The sequence below is a fragment of the Nicotiana sylvestris genome, chromosome 7 (assembly GCF_000393655.2).
Source record: "Nicotiana sylvestris chromosome 7, ASM39365v2, whole genome shotgun sequence".
NCBI classification, from domain to species: domain Eukaryota; kingdom Viridiplantae; phylum Streptophyta; class Magnoliopsida; order Solanales; family Solanaceae; genus Nicotiana; species Nicotiana sylvestris.
In genome coordinates, this window is record NC_091063.1 from 84,137,801 (window position 1) to 84,158,657 (window position 20,857).

Genomic DNA, 20,857 nt, shown 5'->3' on the forward strand with positions numbered 1-20,857 from the left:
CCAACTATATGACAGGAACATAATAATAGGAATTATAAAGTAGAAAATACGCAAGTAACAACAGTGGACAATGATACACATATGGGTGACATTAAAGGACTAAGCGGAAAGCACGTGAGTAATAAAAATAATTAGAAAATAAGGAATATCAAGTTCAATTAATTAGCATACTGGAGGCCTAAGTACAAATATAACAATTAAGAAGGAAACACATGATCTTTATACGTTAACAAGTAAGGGTATGAATGGCTAGCATAGTGGAAGGCTTATACTAAAGTGCAACAGAATAGATACAACATGAGTATAATTATAAAAGGAGGAAATAGGCATGGTATTTGCAATTTAAGCAAGTAAAAGATATGGACAGTGCAACAACGATTGAGATAAAGGTCAAGTACGGACAGTCACAACAAGTCACACGAAATATGTAAATACGACAATAACAGCTCAAGGTAAGGGCACAAACGTATACACGAGAAATAGATATCACATCATAATGCATGTCTCTCGTCCTCACCTGCATGGAAACACCCTTCGTGCCATGACTTCACGATATTAAGAGCATAACAATATAAATGAAATAGCACGACATCACCCTTCGTACTTTTACTCTCAAATGATATGGCACGTCATCATCCTTCGTGCTTTTACTCTCAATAATGTGGCACGGCATCACCCTTCGTGCTTATACTCTCAATAATGTGGCACGGCATCACCCTTCATGCTTTACACTCTTCCTTACCAAGCATATGTATAATAATGACAAACATGCAGGAAGCATAAATGACATCAAGGAGAGTGTTTTAACAGATATTCCAAATAATTTCCAATCACACTCTTCCAAGTCAACAATGATTCAACAACCCTCAAAAACCGTATTATTCAAATACTTTCACAAATCTCACAAATGATCCACAACACAATTATATAGTCTAGTATCTCAAAAATATCGGTCGTAGTAATGTAGTGATGATTTCGCACAGAGATAACCGAATTAGACACATCAATGTATTCTCAGAATTTCCGTCAATTTTGATCAAGTTATAATAAGCTAAGTCTTGATTTCAATCATTTAATATCATGTTCTTGGTATCTAAGAGTCAAGTAAGGCATGAAGCAAGAGGTCACAAATTTCTACAAACATAAATGTAACATAATCCACCCCGGGCATGATTAACCCTGACACATACATATACGCTCGTCACCTCATAGATGTATCACCCCCGCATGTGGCAAACCATGAAAAATAGGAGAAAAAATTCCCTCAACAAAGTTAGGCAAAACACTTACCTCAATTCGGCTAACTCAACACTCAATTTAGCCTTTTCCTCTACAAATTTGCCTCCGCTCAACTCAATCTAGCCAATGATGACTTGAATACAACACACAATGCAAGAGAAAACAATTTCAATTAATAAAGCTATAATTTTTATTTAGTTTCTAAAAAGTCAACAAAAGTCAAACTCCGGGCCCGCCCGGTCAAAACCCGGGTCCAAAGGTAGGTCTCACGAGTACAAATATGTATTTTGTTTTTAAATCCGAGTCTTATTCGACTCTTAAATCTCAAATTTTTATTTTTCAAAACTTCGACAAAATCCCCAATTTTTTCCATAGATTTCCCATGAATTTGATGTTAAATCTTGTATAAAATCATGAAATATATTTTGAAGTTGATTAAAGACATTTACCCAATGTTTTGGTATGAAAATTCCCTATCAAAATCACCTCACCTCGAAGCTAGGGTTCAAAAATATGAAAAATGAAGCAAAAACTCAGAATTCTCAGCACTAAACAGGTTGCAGATGTCGCACTTGCGACGGGAGGTTTGCTAATACGATCCCCGCAATTGCGAAAAATTCATTGCAATTGCGAACCTGAAGAATTTCTGCTGAGGTCGCATTTGCGACAAAAACTTCGCAAATGCGAAGACCAGCCTTCGCAAATGCGGCTGATTCATCGCAAATGCAAAAAGCTTCCCAACCGCCCAGGTTTCGCAAATGCGAGGTTTCTTCGCAAATGCAATGGACTTCATTTGCGACCAGAACATCGCAAATGCGAAGAAACCAGAACCAAAAATCAAAAACTATGAAAGAACATTTCGAAACCAATCCGAAACTCACTCGAGCCCTCGAGGCTCTAAAATAAATACGCACACAAGTCTAAAAACACAAAACGAACTTGCTCACGCTCTCAAAGCATCAAAATAACTTCTAAAACCACAAATCGGGCGCCAAAATGCATGAAAATCAAACTAAACTTCAAGAACTTCTAGGATCGCAACTGAGCGTCTGAACCATACCAAATCAACTCCGAATGGTGCCAAACTTTGCAAACAAGTTCCATATGACAAAACGAACCTACTCGAAGCTTCAAATCACGCAGAACAACCTCGAAACGACGAATAATACCTCAAGTAAAAATTAATGAACTTTAAAACTTCAACTTCCACAACAGATGCCGAAACCTATCAAATCGCCTCCGATTGACCTCAAATTTTGCACACAAGTCACATTTGACATTACGAACCTATTCCAACTTTCAGAATTGAAATCTGACCCCGATATCAAAAAGTCCACTTCCGATCAAACTACCCAAAGATACAACTTTTGCCATTTCGAGCCAAATTCAACTACGGACCTCCAAATCACAATCCGGACGCACTCCTAAATCCAAAATCACCAAACAAAGCTAACGGAACTGATGAAACTTCATTTTGAGGTCAAATTCTAAAAGGCCAAATTTGGTCAACTCTTCCAACTTAGTACTCAAATCTTGAAGTTCATTCTTCCAAATCAATTCCGGATAACTCAAAAACCAATACCGACAATTTACGCAAGTCATAATACATCATGCAGAGATACTCAAGTCCTCAAATACTGAGCAAAGTGCAGATACTCAAAACGACCAGTCGGGTCGTTACATTATGTGTGGAATGTGTGCGATATGTGTGGTGGTCAAGATGGTCACTTTTATGCTTGTGTTTATATTTCTTATTGTCCTCCAACCCCTTACTATGATGGTTCTACTTTTTTTGGTGAAGTTAATAGGAACAAAGGACCCTGGGAAGCTGACCTAAAAAAGATCAAAGATATGTTAATGTGTTTCATGGAACTATATGATAAGAAACCATTGCAGATAAAAATGCAAGAGGCAACTATTCACAACTTGGAGGCTCAAGCGAATAAATTAATTGAACCTTGTAAAGCGCAACAAGTTGACATTGTGGATGATAGCCAATATGAGCATGAATTGACTACAGAAATTGCCATTATATTGGAGGATTTAAAAAAATACGAGGAGGTACTAATGGAGGTGGTTAGAGTAGAACACCAACAATCTATCCAGCTAGAATTTGAGGATGCCGATGTTGAAGAAGTAATACTAGAGTCAACCAGGGATGTTGAAGATACAAATTTAGTTGACTCTAGTGTGATTGGTATTGAGGAGGTTAAAAATCTTGAAGTTCAGGTATTTGAGCACGTTGGACATCATTCCAAATACTTCTCTACATTATGTTGATATGGTGAAATGGAAACTGATCTGTATGAGCCAATGCAAGAGTCAAAGGAAGATGTAGATGAGCCCTATATTCTGTTTCAAGGCCGACTGGGCAAAGTGACACTCCTTGGTTGAAAGCCAAAAAGTTCATAAAGTATCATTTAATTTTTGGCTCACAACAATTTGTATTGCCCCAAGAGCATGATCATAGAGTAGAATTAAAACTTGGGGTCCAATTTATAAGTTCGAAGTAGAGTCAGAAAGTGATTCACGTCGTACCGCGACATGAGCTGCTAGTGCTTCGGCCTTTGGCCTTCCAGGGAGTTCCTTTTACCCTCTTATTAGTATGGTGTGCATTGGGGACAATGCACAATTTTAAGTGTGGGGTGAGGAGATTGTCTGAGTGACTTTCTATGCTACTTTAGCTGTGTTAGTTTAATTGAATAATGCTTTTTAAAAAAATTATTGGACTTTGCCGACGATGGATCTATTAGACAATACTTTGAGGGATTTAAGTCTAAAAAAAGATTTTCTTGGTAGGTAGTGTAGTAATTCCCCCTTGATCTTTTTGTATTGTGGTTCTTTTTCAAGGGTTCTGCTTGAACCGGGTAGAACCGGGTAGTAGTTTTTCCTTTTATTTTTTTTATTTTTAGAGTATATTAGAATTAGGAAATAAATAGAGGAAGAAAGATGAGATTCCTAGGATCCTTTGACTTGTTTGATAGTAGCATATTTAGGCTTTGGCATGTGTAGTATCTTCCCTATGAGCTAAAGTTGCTTATGATGCCTTGGTTATTTGGATAGCATGTTTTATGACGCCTACGTCTCATTTTCTTGACTTATGTTCACTTTGTGCTTAATGCTTAATATCTTGTGGCTATATGAATACTTGCATTAGTTTGAGAATCGGAATGAGACCGTCCTTAGTGAATCATGTGCCACGTGTGGTGAGATTTTGTGTAGTTCATGTATTGTACTTGTGTCTAGAACTTACCCGGTATGTGAGTTGAAGCGAAAGTTTAGGTGAAGCTCAGTGTGAAAAATTATTTTTAGGCTTTCTTTGATGTCTTTTCGAGCATTATCGCTATCACAAATAAAATTTGTCCCTAGCTAACCTTTTTGAGCCTATAGACTTTTATTTGGCACCCACATTACAAACCTATACCCTTTTTGTTCTTAATTGATATTTTTGACCCTTTTACCTCTTAAAGCACTTTAATTGTAAAATGAGCACTAGAAGAAGTAAGGGCAAGTGTGGGGTGGCTTTCGAGTAAAACCAATGAAAGGAAGAAATGTGCACTTGTTTTGTAAAATAATACCTCACTAGCGGAAATTAAAAAAAGAGAGAAAATCTGAAGGAAAAAAAAAAGAAAAAAGAGATTAATTGTTGTCTTGTTCTTGTTAGTGGGTATGAATTAAAGTAGTGCTTAAATAAGAAGGGTACATTGTTAGGGATGATTTAGTTTGTGAAATTGAAGGGGATTGAGGAATTTGCGCACAAAGATTATTAAGTGATGTGTAAAGTGCTTAGGAGGGTGAATCACTATTCCTAAATATATACTACCCGCTCCTTAGCCCACATTACAACCTTGAAAAAGTCCTAATTGATTTTAGATCGAGTGAGCTTACATTTGTAGAGATTTACATTATGAGCAAGCCTATGGTACCAATTGCATGCATGTGACTTCTTTTGTGAGAGTGAACGATATCCTTTGATATATATGAGTCCTTAAAATATATTTGAGCATTTGATTTGAATATGTGAATTCAACTTACTCTCTTATTCTTGTGGTGAGCGCACATGGTTCCACGAGGGATAGGTAACGTTATTAGACTTCTCTCTATGATGTTGGGTATTCAAGCCATGAATGCATTGTGACATTGAGTTAGTTTTTGAGGCTAGGATTGTTAGGAGCATGTTGTCTTTGTTATGAATATTTGTGAAGTAAGACATAAGAAAAGGGAAGTGTATGTGATTGCATATGCTAGAGTTTAATTGTTGCTATAAACCATGGTCATTGGTGTTGTGTGCCTCAATTGTATAAAAATAAAGTGCTGAAGGTTGTGTCTATAAGTGTAGTTCTCTAGCTTTCTATGCCCCTTTGCTCTCACCAAGCCAGAGAAAGCTTTGCAGGGAAAGAAGAGGCGATACAAGGATGGCGGCGATTCAGGAAATCGTGAGGATCACATCAATGAATTGATCTCCAAGATGAATTAGCATAAGACAGGTCCTAGTTTCCAGATCAAATGTTGTTGAGTGTTATCATTGCGGTTTTGGTGTGGGTTATTGTAAGATGGAGCACCTAAATCACTGTCAACATGGCATAACAGCTGAAGAAATGAAATGTTTGGTGGGAATCTTTTCCCTTCACCCATTCATTTATCTCATATAGTTGCTTTTTGCTTAAAAAAATAAATAAATAAATAAGTGTAGTTCGATTACTCGAGGACGAGCAATGTTTAAGTGTGGGGTATTGATGTGTGGCTATAATTCCATAGTTTCGTACATGATTTACCTTGTATTTTACATGCTTTAATGATAAATTACGCTTTATTTGTACATAATGGAGTCTATTTTATGTGTCGGTGAATTGGAAATGAAAGTAGAGCAAAAGGGATACTTAACGTCGAAAGTGTGCTCGAGAACAGTAAAAAGGAGAGGCCAGACAAAGGCCAGCTCAACCAGGCTTTAGCCTGGCGAGTCCAGCCAAAGGCCAGGCGAAACCAGTCTTTAGCCTAGCGAGGCCAGCCAAAGCCAGGCTGAGGCTGGCAACGCCAGGCCTGGGGCCAGAGCCAATCCGAGTTTTGAAAACTTAATTCGTCTCCTGGTTTGACTAGGACTTGGCCTAAACGTTTAGGTCTTTCTACACATATAAATAGACCTAAAAACGTCACTTTTGAGATACTTTAGACAGACGGTAGAGACAGACGAGAGATTGGACAAAGAGACTGACATTAGACTCGAGATTCGACCTAAGGAGGCAAGAACACACTAGGAGCAAGGCGGAGAATTCTTCTACGAGTTTTTCACTTCCTTCTTCCAATTTTCATTATTGGTTATGAATTCTAGTATTGTAATTATGCATACTATTATGAATAGCTAACTTGTTATCTAGGGTTTTGATGGAACCTCTTGAAGGATGATTTTCCTATTACGTTAATATAGATTTGTCGTAGTATTTTCTCTATTTGTTCAACTACATTTATATTGTGGTTGGTTGAAGAGCTCTCAATCGACTGTGCCTATTTAGTGTGTATTACTCGGGAGAAAGTGCATATTTATGTAGTTGTTGAACAACATCACTTCTAACGTATATGAGGGATCAATACAAAGGGTTTAAAGATGGGATTTGGGATAACGAAACCTTTGGTGCGATCCGAGTGAGCCATACTTAATGCCAGCTAGCGTAATTCGGGAGAATATGTCTAGTAAATTGTGGTAATTACTCGAGAGAGAGTTACAACGGTCAGAGTGCTCATGATTGGTAGAGAAGACTTAGGCAAATTTATAAATAACGTAGCGGAAAGGAATTCGACAATAGGGAAAATCATAACTCTAGACATCTGTAATCTTGTCTCCAATTCTTGTCCTGTTAATTGATAGTTTTATTGCTTTCTAGTATTTGTTAGGTAATTAGATAAAAATAAATATTATAATCTTTATAATTAGAAAATTGTTTGGACTTGTGTTTCTGAGCGATATTGAACAACTTTAGCTAAGCCTTAGTTATCTGTGGGATTCGACTCCGGACTGGTAAACCAAATTTTATTTGCAACGACTGCTTAATTCTTTTTATACGGCATAGTTGGGCGTGATCAGCTGTTGTTCCAACATAATATACTGAAACTTTATATACATGAGCTCCATAATCCAGCATATTATGCGGGAACTTTCTATGTTCCAGTAAAATAGTGGTATGTTTCAACTACTTTAAAAATACTGGCTATTTTCAATTACCCATCCGAAAATTGGCTAGCCCGTATTATTTTCAGTTTTTCACAAATAAATCAATTGTGCCATATCACTGCCAACTTTGATTGAGTTGGGCTGGAAATTTCGGCCACTTAAGATGAAGCCCATTTTAATGAGCCCTCAAACTATTCTTTACTCTCGAAATTTATAGTTTTTCTTTTTCAACTGATCATTTAACTTATAAACATTAATATTGTAAAAAATTCTTACACATTTGATAGTAGCTAAACCTGACAAAGTGAAGGTTAATATTTGGAGTTCTCAAGTAGGTTTCTAACCACTAATGGACACAAACGAATAACCTGTTTGGCCAAGCTTCTAAAATCAGCTTATCAAAATATTTTTCTCAAAAATAATTTTTAAAAAAATTGTATTTGACTAATTAATTTGAAAAACTCTTTTGAGCAGCAATTAATGTTGGGTATACTTTTAAAAAATACTTTTAAATATATTTTTCTCAAAAATATTTTTTCAAAAGATATTTTTGAGGAGAAGCTAAATTTTTTGACTTCTCAAAAACCACTTCTGCTTCTAATCAAAATACTCTTTTTTTTTCCTTCTATTACTTAGTCAAATACCTTATAGTGAATATCATATAAAATTTGTTTTATGCTGCATGGTAGTGTGATCATAATTAATGTTGTTTAATTGGTTATATATTTTAAAATTTCCTCCACAAAGTTTGAGTACATTCATCAATCGCTAATTTATTGGGGATTTAAAGCTGCAGTTCTGTAATATTTTGGCAATCCATTATCGGTTTACTAATAAATTCGGAGTGGTAGGAATCTTATGCTTGAATGAGTTTGAGAACTACTAGTGAATTTGTAATAATACCTTATAATTCTGAGGTTAAATCTGTTTTTTTTTTTTTTTGCTTATTAAGATTGAAGGGGATCTTTGAAGCAACGGGCATGTTGTCTCTGTGTTATATATAGATCATGAGTTCGAGCGGTGGAATTAGCCATATAGGGTAGACTGCCATGCGGCCGTTTTCGGAACCTATGTGAACGCTGATACTTGACTAAGATTGAGACATAGTGTTTACATCTGTCTCTTATCAATTACCGTTTCCTTTTACTTCTCAACTTCGTTAAGTGTCCTCCTTTTACTTAATTTCACCTCGTTCTTATTCTACTAGTAAATTCTTCACATATCTCATTTTCCTTCTGCTTCTCTTTTGTCTCTACAAGTTTCCCTTCACTTATATCAAACTTCAGTCACTCCATTAACATGCAAATTACTACTTTCACTCTTAATAAACTGTAACACTATAAAAACATAAAACATACCACGCTCTTGGTATTTATTACAATCACCTTTTCTTTACCTGCCCACGCCTCTTTACGTCGTCTTCTGTTTTTCATATTTTTCATAATACCCACCATCAAATCTTGGCTTAATTTCAGCATGAACTTAAGAAACTTCATCGACATTTGGAGTTTGATAATATTCTTCCTATTTTTGGCAAATACAAGAGTAATTTTTGCTCAACGTTACATTACGTGGGATGATATTAAAGTGGATTATAATTCCATAGATTTGACAAATGAAAGATCACGCAAGTCTCAGGGAGTGATCGTAGTTGATCAGCATGGTAATGGAGACTCTATTACAGCTCAAGGTGCAGTTGACATGGTCCCTCTCCATAATTCTCAAAGGGTTAGAATTTTCATACGTCCCGGAACGTACAGGTATTTCCTACTACTTTACTAATAAAAATTAAACTTAATTATACACTAATATTATGTAAAACAAATTGGACCGCCATTGTCATTTCTTGAATTTTTTTTAAAACTATTTATGCATATGCTTAACAACATATAAATTATGCAAATAAGCAATAAAGGTGTAAAACTCAACTGTGATATTTGTGGGATATATATTCAATTTTGGTTAGATTTTAATAAATCGTTTATACAAGTATGTTCCCCGACCAAAATATTGTATTTGTTGTTTTCTTCACTATTTTTAGCATTAGTTGTTTGAGAAATTAGTGAAGCAGGATTTTTCGGACCCTAAAAGATATGATAGTTATAGGACTCAAAAGTCCATAATAAAGTCAAACAGTGTAGTTATAAGGTACAATATAGTTAGAAAAATGAACAGTTACAATTTTCGTATGCCTCTTCTTCCCATGTTGATTTTTTTCTCAGCCCATGATATACGGGTGAGTTCATATTTTTACTTAGAATCCTACTTTCACTCTTTCAGTCCAATATCTTGGTCCCATTATATAAGATTTAGCTGTCTGTTTTTGTGAAAATTTTGATATATGCAGAGACAAGGACAAAAATGGGAATGTGTTGGGCACTTACAATACAGCCACAGTTGCCGTTGAATCAGATTACTTTTGTGCAACTGGTATCACCATTGAGGTACTACTAAAAGACTTTGATGTTTAAGATTTAGAGTCAACGGGTTCAGAATGAGTCGCATGATCTTGTTATGAGTACATATTTTAAATTCTTTAGGCATCTGTATATAACTTGAGCAGAAAGCAATATGTTCGGTTGAATCTATAGAAAACACTTTAGTTTTGCCTCTGATTAGGACAATCGCGTTTTCTTTTTCTTTTCTTTTTCAGAACACTGTGGTCGCGTTGCCTCAATACAATGACATGCAAGCAGTGGCATTAAGATTAGCAGGAGAGAGAGCAATGTTGTACAAAGTTAGGATGTTGGGATCACAGGACACCCTTTTAGATGAGTCTGGTTCTCACTATTTTTACAAATGTTACATTCAAGGATCTGTTGAATTCATCTGTGGCAATGCTAGATCACTATATCAGGTTCTTGATTTGAGACTCCGATTAATCTATTTATTGATGGTGGAGATTTTCAAGATTTGATTGCGACTTTTGTTATTTGTTGTAACAGGGTTGTGATCTTTATTCTGTAGCCGAAGACAATATAGGAATATCCGGAGCAATTGCAGCACACCAAAGAAACTCAGCTGATGAAGATACTGGATTTTCATTTGTTGACTGTAAAATCAGTGGAAGTGGCAGTATCCTTTTAGGCAGAGCGTGGGGAGAATATTCACGGATTATATACTCAAATTGCTATTTTGATAGGCTTATATCTCCAGAGGGATGGTTTGATTGGAACCAATTATCTAGACGGAAGTAAGATAAATCAACTTTTAATTGAGTTTAACCAAAACTTACTTACTACATTACCAGGAGGTCACGCGTCTTAGCCGCGGAAACAACTTCTCGTAGAAATGCAGGGTAAGACTGTGTACAATAGACCCTTGTGGCCCGGGACCCCGCGCATAGCCAGAGCTTAGTGCACCGGGTTATCCTTGTTGCGGAAGCCAAATGTATATAGTGTGAATAAGTCACAACTACTATACCAAAAATTATGACAGCCACCAAATAATAAATAAGACAATAAAGCAACAATAAAGGGAACACCAGAATTTACGAGGTTCGGCTAATTTTGCCTACTCCTCGGACACAACCAATATTTTATTTCACTCCAAAAATACAAGTGAAATAATACTAAAGAGAGAAATACAAATGCCTTAAACAGATGAGAAGGCAAATGAGAGGTGTGTTTCAATCCTAAACATTAGGCCTTCTTTTATAGGGGGAAAATCCCCCCAAACTTAACTCCCAACCGATGTGGGACTTTGGCATTTTGCCAAACTTCAACAAATCTCCACCTTGGCAAAATTCCACATTTTCAATTCTCTCTCAATAACAAATTTTGGTTGTGTCTTCATCTTCAATCTTCAGTGTTCAACAATGTTGATCAAATCCAAACAATGTTGAAACTTGATCGCAGTCACCACCTTAGTTAGCATATCAGCAGGATTCTCCGTAGTATGAATTTTCTTCACTGTGACTCCACCTTCTTCTATGATTTCTCGTACGAAATGATACCGAACATCAATGTGTTTCGTCCTTGCATGATAAACTTGGTTCTTCGCTAATTGAATAGCACTTTGACTATCACAAAAAATTGTGATACCTTTTTGTTCAACACCAAGCTCCTTTAGCAATCCTTGAAGCCAAATTGCCTCTTTCACAGCCTCTGTAATAGCCATGTACTCTGCCTCTGTTGTAGACAAAGCAACTGTTGACTGCAAAGTAGACTTCCAACTAACTGGTGCCTTTGCAAAAGTAAACACATAACCAGTAGTTGATCTTCGTTTGTCCATATCACCCGCAAAATCTGAGTCACAATATCCAACTACAGACTGATTGTCTTCCTGCTCAAAAACTAACCCGACATCTACAGTATTATGAATATACCGTAGAATCCACTTCACAGCTTGCCAATGCTCCTTCCCTGGATTGTGCATATATCTGCTAATAACTCCAACAACTTGTGAAATGTCAGGCCTTGTGCAAACCATTGCATACATCAAGCTACCAACAACATTTGCGTATGGTACCTTTGACATATACTCTCGTTCAGCTTCATCCATTGGCGACATAATAGTACTTAGCTTAAAATGGGAAGCAAGTGGAGTACTAACTGGCTTAGTCTTGTCATCTATGCCAAAACGTTGAAGTACTCTCTTCAAATATTCCTTTTGAGATAAACAGAGTTTCTTTGAACGTCTATCTCTAATTATCTCCATGCCAAGAATTTTCTTTGCCTCACCCAAATCCTTCATCTCGAACTCCTTCTTCAGTTGAATCTTCAACTTATCAATTTCTTCCGAATTCTTGGAAGCTATCAACATATCATCAACATATAGGAGAAGATATACAAAGGAACCATCTTTAAGCTTGTGCAAATACACACAATGATCGTATTTGCTTCTCTTGTACCCTTGCCGCAACATAAACTCGTCAAATCGCTTGTACCATTGTCTAGAAGATTGTTTCAATCCATACAACGATTTTTCAAGTTTGCACACCATATTTTCTTTTCCAGCAACTTTGAATCCTTCTGGCTGAGTCATGTAGATTTCCTCCTCCAAGTTTCCATGTAAAAATGCAGTTTTTACATCCATCTGAACTAGTTCCAAATCCAATTGTGCTACCAAAGCCAACATAATTCTAATGGAGGAATGTTTTACAACTGGAGAAAATACTTCATTGTAATCAATTCCCTCCTTTTGAGCATATCCTTTGGCCACCAATCTTGCTTTGTAGCGAACATCTACTTGGTTAGGAAATCCTTCCTTCTTTGCAAATACCCATTTGCACCCAATTGCTTTCTTTCCCTTCGGGAGATTGGCCAATCTCCATGTATGATTCTGATGAAGGGACTGTATTTCATCATTCATGGCAATCCTCCACTTATCTTCTTCTGAACTTTGGACAGCATCTTTATAAGTGGTAGGAACATCATCAGCTACAATTGAGGTTGCACAAGCAACCGTCTCTATGAGACGAACAGGTTTCGTTATTGTTCTTTTTGGCCTGCTGGTTGCTATTGATTCAAGTTGTTGTTGAGGTTCCTGAGTTGGAATCTCCTCTACTGGCTCTCCTTCCAGAGGGTAATCTTCATTTGTTTCCTCCTCTGCTTCTTGTGTAGGAAAAATAAATTTTCCCTCAAACTCCACCTGCTTAGAAGCACCTTTATTTTGTTTGGTATCTTCTGTTACCTTATTTACCATAGCAGATTCATCAAAGGTAACATCCCTGCTGAATATTACTTTCTTTGTCATAGGACACCATAAGCGATATCCTTTGACTCCAGAAGTAATTCCCATAAAAATAGCCTTTTTTGCCCTTGGATCCAATTTTGACTCCGTCACATGATAATATGCAGTTGAGCCAAACACGTGCAAAGAGTTATAATCTACAGCAGGTTTTCCATACCATTTTTCAAATGGTGTCTTGCCATCAATAGCAGCAGATGGTAGACGATTAATGAGGTGGCATGCATATGTAATTGCCTCAGCCCAAAATTCTTTGCCCAAGCCAGCATTGGACAACATACACCGTACCTTCTCCAGCAAGGTCCGGTTCATACGTTCAGCCACTCCATTCTGTTGTGGTGTATGTCTGACAGTGAAGTGTCGGACGATGCCATCATTTTGACAGACCTTATTGAAATGATCATTTTTGTATTCACCTCCATTGTCTGTGCGAATACACTTGATCCTCCTGCCTGTTTGATTCTCCACCATCGTCTTCCATTTGAGAAAAATTCCCAGCACTTCATCTTTGTTTTTCATTGTATACACCCACACTCTTCGAGAAAAATCATCAACAAAGGTTACAAAATAGTGCTTCCCACCCAATGAAGGTGTTTTGGAAGGACCCCAAACATCAGAGTGTACATAATCCAAAATGCCTTTAGTATTATGGATCGCTGTACCAAATTTAACCCTTGTCTGTTTCCCTTTAACACAATGCTCACAAAACTCCAAGTTGCAAGCCTTGACTCCTTTTAACAATCCTTGATCTGATAGAGTTTTCAAGGATTTTCCTCCAGCATGTCCCAAGCGCATGTGCCATAGCTTGGTTGCTTCTGCCTCTTTGTCGTCACTGGATGTCACTGTCGCTGTCCCAATAACTGTACTGCCACAATAGCGGTACATATTATTATTCTTCCGATTAGCCTTCATTACCACTAGTGCACCGGAACATACTCTCATCACTCCATTTTCTGCAATGATTTTAAACCCTTTTGATTCCAGGGCTCCCACAGAGATGAGATTCTTCTTCAAATCCGGTACATATCGAACATCTGTTAATGTTCTGATCATTCCATCATGGTTCCTTAATCGTATTGAACCAATGCCATATGAGGTAAGAGGGCTGTTATCCGCTGTGTGGATGACTCCATATTCTCCTTCTTGAAATTCCACAAACCAGTCCCTGTTGGGACACATATGATGGCTACAAGCCGAGTCCATCAACCATATGTCTGATGATGTTAATGACTCTGTTGTAACTAATGAGAAGTCTGAATCATCACAATCAGCTACATTTGAATCCATAATGGCCTTTCCATTGTTATGTTTGGCCTTATTCTTCAACTTCGGACAGTCTTTCTTCCAGTGCCCCTTTTCTCGACAAAAGGCACATTCATCTTTGCTGGGTCTGGATCTTGACTTGGATCTTCCCTTCTTTGTCCTCATTTGACTTTGAGGACGACCCCTCACAAATAGTGCTTCTCCTTCTCCGCCCTTCTGTTTTTCTCGCTTTCTTTGTTCATAGCTGTACAAAGCCGAACAAACTTCTCTGAGAGAAATTTCGTCATTTCCATGGAGTAGAGTAGTTTCAAGGTGCTCGTACTCATCAGGAAGTGACGCCAACAACATCAAGGCCAAGTCACCATCATCATAAGTTGTATCCATATTTTGCAAATCTGTGACCAACTTATTGAAACTGGTGATATGTTCATTCATCGTGGTACCAGGAACATAGGTGAAGTGAAACAGTCTCTTCTTCATGTACAATTTATTTTGACTGTTTTTCTTCAAAAATTTATCCTCCAGTGCTTTCCATAATTTACTTGCAGAAGTTTCCTTTGTGTATGGATATTTCTGCTCTCTAGCAAGGTAGGATCGAATGGTACCGCAAGCAACACGGTTGATAATTCTCCAATCTTCTTCTCCAATAACATCTGGTTTCTTTTCTTCAATGGCCAGATCTAGCCCTTGTTGAAAAAGGACATCTAGAACCTCGCCTTGCCACATCCCAAAATGTCCGGACCCGTCAAAAATTTCTACCGCAAATTTCGCATTTGACACAATTCTTGTCATAAGCGAAGATGCCAATGATGACGTATTGTTGACACTTGATGTAGATTCTTCTTGTTTATTGTCTCCCATCTTTGACACAAATATTATTTAATAGCTGACGACACAAATCAAGATTATTTCCTTTCTGGTGTGGAAGATCAGACTAAGCTGCAACCACAGAGCATACTCAGACAGAACCTTGACTCAGTTACCAAGATAAATCTTTTCTGATGTGGAAGATCAGACTATGCTGCAACCACAGAGCATACTTAGACAGTACCTTGGCTCTGATACCAATTGTTGCGGAAGCCAAATGTATATAGTGTGAATAAGTCACAACTACTATACCAAAAATTATGACAGCCACCAAATAATAAATAAGACAATAAAGCAACAATAAAGGGAACACCAGAATTTACGAGGTTCGGCTAATTTTGCCTACTCCTCGGACACAACCAATATTTTATTTCACTCCAAAAATACAAGTGAAATAATACTAAAGAGAGAAGATACAAATGCCTTAAACAGATGAGAAGGCAAATGAGAGGTGTGTTTCAATCCTAAACATTAGGCCTTCTTTTATAGGGGAAAAATCCCCCCCAAACTTAACTCCCAACCGATGTGGGACTTTGGCATTTTGCCAAACTTCAACAATCCTTTTTACATTATAAGGTCATCTAAAAGATAACTACTGATATTTGCAATTGGCAAGTCATTATTTGTCAATGTATATATTGAACCCTTTTTAATTTAGATAGTTGCTGTAAAAAGAAAACTAAATTCAAATCTGAGCCTTATTTTGTGGTTTGTAGGCATGCAGTGTTTGGAGAGTACAAGTTCAGGGGCAGAGGAGCCAATAGAAAAGGTCGAGTGGAATGGTCTAAATCTTTAAATAAAACCCAAGCTCAGCCCTTCTTCAATACCAAATTCATTGGCGGAGAGCAATGGCTCAGAGTCTAGTTTCATAATGACATTGAGAAGTGCAACAATTTTGAACAAACATTGTGAGGTTTTACTTTAGTTTAAATGTCTATTAACGAGAACATGTGCTACATTTATACGAAGGATTAACTTATATGCACTCACAGTAGTGAAAAGACTCAGGTTTTACTCATGATTAAGTGTCTTTTAACTAGAACATTGTGTGCTGCATTTATGCAAAAGAATTTAATTAACTTGTATACACGGACAATATAAAAGAATTTCGGTGTGTTTTAAGCAATTGTAGTAGATTTACCTGCCTTATTTTTCAGTTGACAAAACCTTTAGTTACCCTTAAGTAATCTGTTAGTGTACAATTTTTCATGCTATTAGTGTTTAGTATATGGTAAACCCTTGCGTAAAATATCATTCACTTTAAGCTAGACTGCAATCTCAAGTGACCGCAACTAGGTTTATAGTCTTTTTTTTTGGTTTCCATTCGGTATCCGGTACCCTCATTGGAGCCCGACTATATCCGAATTCGTGCCGCGTAGGGCCCCATTCGGGAGGAAGCGCTCCCTACCAAAGATTTTTTTCATACTCAGGGCTCGAACTCGAGACCTCTGGTTAAGGGAAGAACAGTCTCATCCACTCCACCACATCTTTTGGTGGTTGTAGTCATGTAACACAACAAATTAAAAGATCCATGCAGAAGAAAATCAAACTTATTTGCCTAAATTGCCGTACATCCAACCGTTTAAACTAAGATATGTAATATATGTGTAACCAATGTATAATAAGTATACAATTGTATGTGATAAATATATAATTTATGTATACCGGCTAGAAATAAATTTAGCCGGCTAAAATAAATAATTCATTGTACCGTTACAGAAATATCCATTTTATAAGAACGTATAAGTTGCATGAGCTTCTGAGTCCCTCTCAAAAGCAAAGAACTGAACACTAGAGTGGTTCACCTAAAAACACCAAATCCTAACACCATCACGTGATCTCATCTCAAATCTTTCTGATAAATAGCTCCAGGGTACCATTAATTGAAGCAGAGGAGCTATCAGTTAGCTAGCCACGGGTATACATGATCTTACGAAGAAAAGACAGGTTGGGGACAAACCTTGAATTAAACCAAAATTTCTTTATAATTATATGAACACTCGAGACAAATATAACAACAACGCTTTGATCTCAAATAGACTTGTCAGCTATATGAATCCTCATTGACCAATATCGTCATGAATTGATTAGTTTTATGCTAACTGTCATCTACCGACCCTCCTCCTCTATCCGGATTTGGACCCGATTATCTGAACGAGCGAGCTCTGGCGAAGTTATGAACAATCCAGACAAATACAAGGACAAATTGTCTTCCCTTATGTGCATTCCTAAAATGTTAGTACTTCAAAAAATGTTGAAGATTGACGTCTACACCTTCTATGTTTTAATTTATATATATATATATATATATATATATATTACAATCATTGATTACTAATTCGAATTAAGTGATTAGTAACAATCATTGTTGTAAAGAATTTTAACATTGTCACTGTATATAATTAAGATGCACTGTAATATCCACCAAGTTAGTTTTTTCCTTAATTGATTGATTTAACTTGTATGCACGGTCAATGTAAAAGAATTTATACATTTTTCCTTAGTTAATTGTTTCACTTATATATGGTGTAAAGTTATAAATTATCAATATATTTTAATATGGTGTAGTCGGTTACTCGCTTTATTTTTTAGGTTATCATAGATGATGGTTTAACAACATCAGTATATAAAAGTTACACTCTTAATTAATATGGAAATGGAATGTGAATAGACATACTTTTTCCGAAAAAGAATTTAGTTTCGGAACAAAGGCGCCAGTTATGAACAGAACATGTGATTCTAAAATCACGGCCTAATCAATCTGTAACACTACAGACTCTTTATTTCCAGGTATAGTTAAACCACTGGGAATAAAAAAACAATAAAAAGAGAATGTGCTTTTAGCTTTAGAAACATAACGGTTATATATATACACACAAATCTGTCAAAACACACCTCTTGATGAATCTTGGAATTTCATAACTACTCCTTAACAAAAACTACCCCATCACTCTTTACATCTCAGTAATTTTACTTAATCACCTTTCCTTATATCTTTCTTAAATTCTAATTCTATATATTAGTATGGTTCTTGGACTTTATGTAACATGCATATTATAACATGCATTCTTGGAAGAATTTTTGTACTATAAAAAGTTACGTTGTAGTACTATAAAACCAACCACGCTCTTATATTTATTGCCTTCACTTCTTCCTTGTCTGCCCACACCTCTTGTTTACCATCTTCATTTCTTTTTCTTACCAACAATTTCTGGCTATCGTGATGAATTTAAGTGATTTTAGCATTTGGGTTGCGATTTTCTTCTTGATTTGTGCTGATATAAGCCTGGCTCAATATTCTTATATTACGTGGGATGATATGAAACTGGATTTTAGTTCTTTGAGTTTGAAGGATGAACGATCACGTACTTCTCAAAGAGTCATAGTGGTTGATCAGAAAGGTAAAGGAGATTCAATTACTGTACAAGGTGCAGTTGACAAGGTGCCTTTTCATAATTCTCGAAGAGTTATAATTTACATTCATCCCGGAACTTACAGGTAATTATTTTTCCTACGTATTTTATCATATTTGCACCTTTTAAAAGAGCAGACTAGTGTACGAAGCATCTTCCATTCATGCAGGTTCGAAAAAGGCCATACTCCAATGGGGTGTAATGTATGCACCCTACCCTGATGCAAGAATTAGTAGCTAATTCCACGGCTCGAACCCGTGACCTATAGGTCATACATGCATAACTTTACGTTGCTCAAGCAAGGCTCTCTTCAAATTTGCAACTTTTTCTTGTGATCAATTCCTTTGAGCTTTTGTTAGGATATTAATATTACCCTTAATTTTGTTGTTTTTACAAATCTTGAAAGTGTAAGTATTGATTCCTATATGCAGTTTTTGCAGTATTATTTTGACTGGTTTGAAGCCAAATTAAGCTTGAGTACGTGGGTAGTAGAGAAGGTTGACAGTTAATAGAATGGTAGTGGGTCATCCCCGCCAACCCACTTAACAAAACCACACAAAAAGAACACACACACACAAAAATAAAAAGAACAAACAATCGTATTTAATCTACGAGAACGTAGTACTCTATATTTCTGTCAGCCCATAACGCAATGGTAGTAGTATCCATTCTATTGCAATCTTGTTTTACGTGTGAATGGCGGAGGCATTCGGGTGTCATAGAGGTTGAGCCAGGATTTAAAGTTTATGGGTTCTGAATTTGCAATGGAACCCATAGCTCATTAGTTAATGGGTTTGCGATTAAGTATTTATACATATTTAATAAATTTTCTAATAAAAATACAATATCTAAGGAAAAAGCTATTGTGTTTCGTTCGAACCCTTAGGTAAAACTCTCTCTCCGCCCCTGGGTGTCATTGGAACCACTTCGTAATATATTGAAAAATAATAATATTAACTGAACTATTTGAAATAAACATCATTTTAGACAAGAAGTACAATTTTGAGAACCATTACAACCCCGGAGAAACTCTCATACAAGTGGAGTTGAGATAATAAATTTACACCACTTTGCCAAGCTTGTGATGTCTAGTTAACGTTGGCTATCTAATTAATATTGTGACATGCAGAGAAAAGGTGCATATACCAGCGTCGAAGCCATTCATTTCATTAGTTGGTGATCAAAACCAAACGGCCAGAACCATTATTACTGGGCATGACAAAGCCTCTGACACGGACCAATTTGGGTCTAAGTTAGGCACTTCTAGAACTGCAACTGTTACAGTAGAATCAGATTACTTCTGCGCCACGGGTATCACCATCGAGGTACTAGCTACTTATACAATTGATCAGAGAATGAAATGACAATGTTTGACTTGACACGGTTACTTTACGATTTCAGAACACCATAGTTCCAGAGCCAGAAGGTGTTGGAATGCAGGCAGTAGCGCTGAGATTAACGGGTGATAGAGCAGTGTTGTATAGAGTAAGGATATTGGGATCACAGGACACACTTTTAGATGATGCTGGATCTCATTATTTTTACCAGTGTTATATTCAAGGATCTGTTGATTTCATTTGTGGCAATGCCAGATCACTTTATAAGGTACTACTATTCCCTACTAGATGTTACAAAGACTGGTTATTACTTAGACTGATAGGTCTTTTTTCTTTAATGTTTCAACAGAATTGTACACTTCATTCAGTAGCCAAAGGATATGGAGCAATAGCAGCTCAGCACAGAAACTCAGTATATCAGGATACTGGTTTCTCTTTTGTCAACTGTAAAATAAGTGGAAGTGGCAGAGTGTTTTTGGGCAGGGCTTGGGGAGAGTATTCAAGGGTTATATACTCCAAATGTGATATTGATGGTATTATAGATCCTAAAGGTTGGACCGACTGGAATCTACCTTCTAGGCGCCAGTAAGAACACTTTAATCTCCAAACACACCCTTAGATTCTAATCAGTTTGGAAAAGTTGAGCAGGCATGAACTTTGTATTTATCTGTGTTTATAGGCATGCAGTATTTGGAGAATACGAGTGCAGGGGAAATGGAGCCAATAGAGCAGGTCGAGTGCCATGGTCCAAGTCTCTCAATGAATCTGAAGCAGAGCCCTTTTTGGATGTAAAGTTCATTGGTGGACAGCAATGGCTCAGACTCTGAATTTCACTACTAATTTTCTTTCTCCTGTCATGTCAAAATGTAAAACAGAACTAA

The 20,857-nt window shown here is 36.8% G+C and overlaps 2 protein-coding genes across 2 annotated transcripts; both read left to right on the forward strand.

Annotated features, from left to right (window-relative positions):
• The first annotated feature begins 8,865 nt into the window (after positions 1-8,865).
• LOC104234524 (pectinesterase QRT1-like) lies at positions 8,866-16,277 on the forward strand. The gene is made up of 5 exons (XM_070152437.1): positions 8,866-9,165; positions 9,753-9,849; positions 10,059-10,262; positions 10,351-10,598; positions 15,943-16,277. The coding sequence occupies exons 1-5, from the start codon at positions 8,882-8,884 to the stop codon at positions 16,088-16,090; spliced, it is 981 nt and encodes a 326-aa protein (XP_070008538.1). The 5' UTR covers positions 8,866-8,881; the 3' UTR covers positions 16,091-16,277.
• Positions 16,278-18,271: 1,994 nt separating this feature from the next.
• LOC104216335 (pectinesterase QRT1) lies at positions 18,272-20,842 on the forward strand. The gene is made up of 5 exons (XM_009766356.2): positions 18,272-18,724; positions 19,769-19,964; positions 20,041-20,244; positions 20,326-20,561; positions 20,656-20,842. The coding sequence occupies exons 1-5, from the start codon at positions 18,450-18,452 to the stop codon at positions 20,801-20,803; spliced, it is 1,059 nt and encodes a 352-aa protein (XP_009764658.1). The 5' UTR covers positions 18,272-18,449; the 3' UTR covers positions 20,804-20,842.
• The last annotated feature ends 15 nt before the right edge of the window (positions 20,843-20,857 follow it).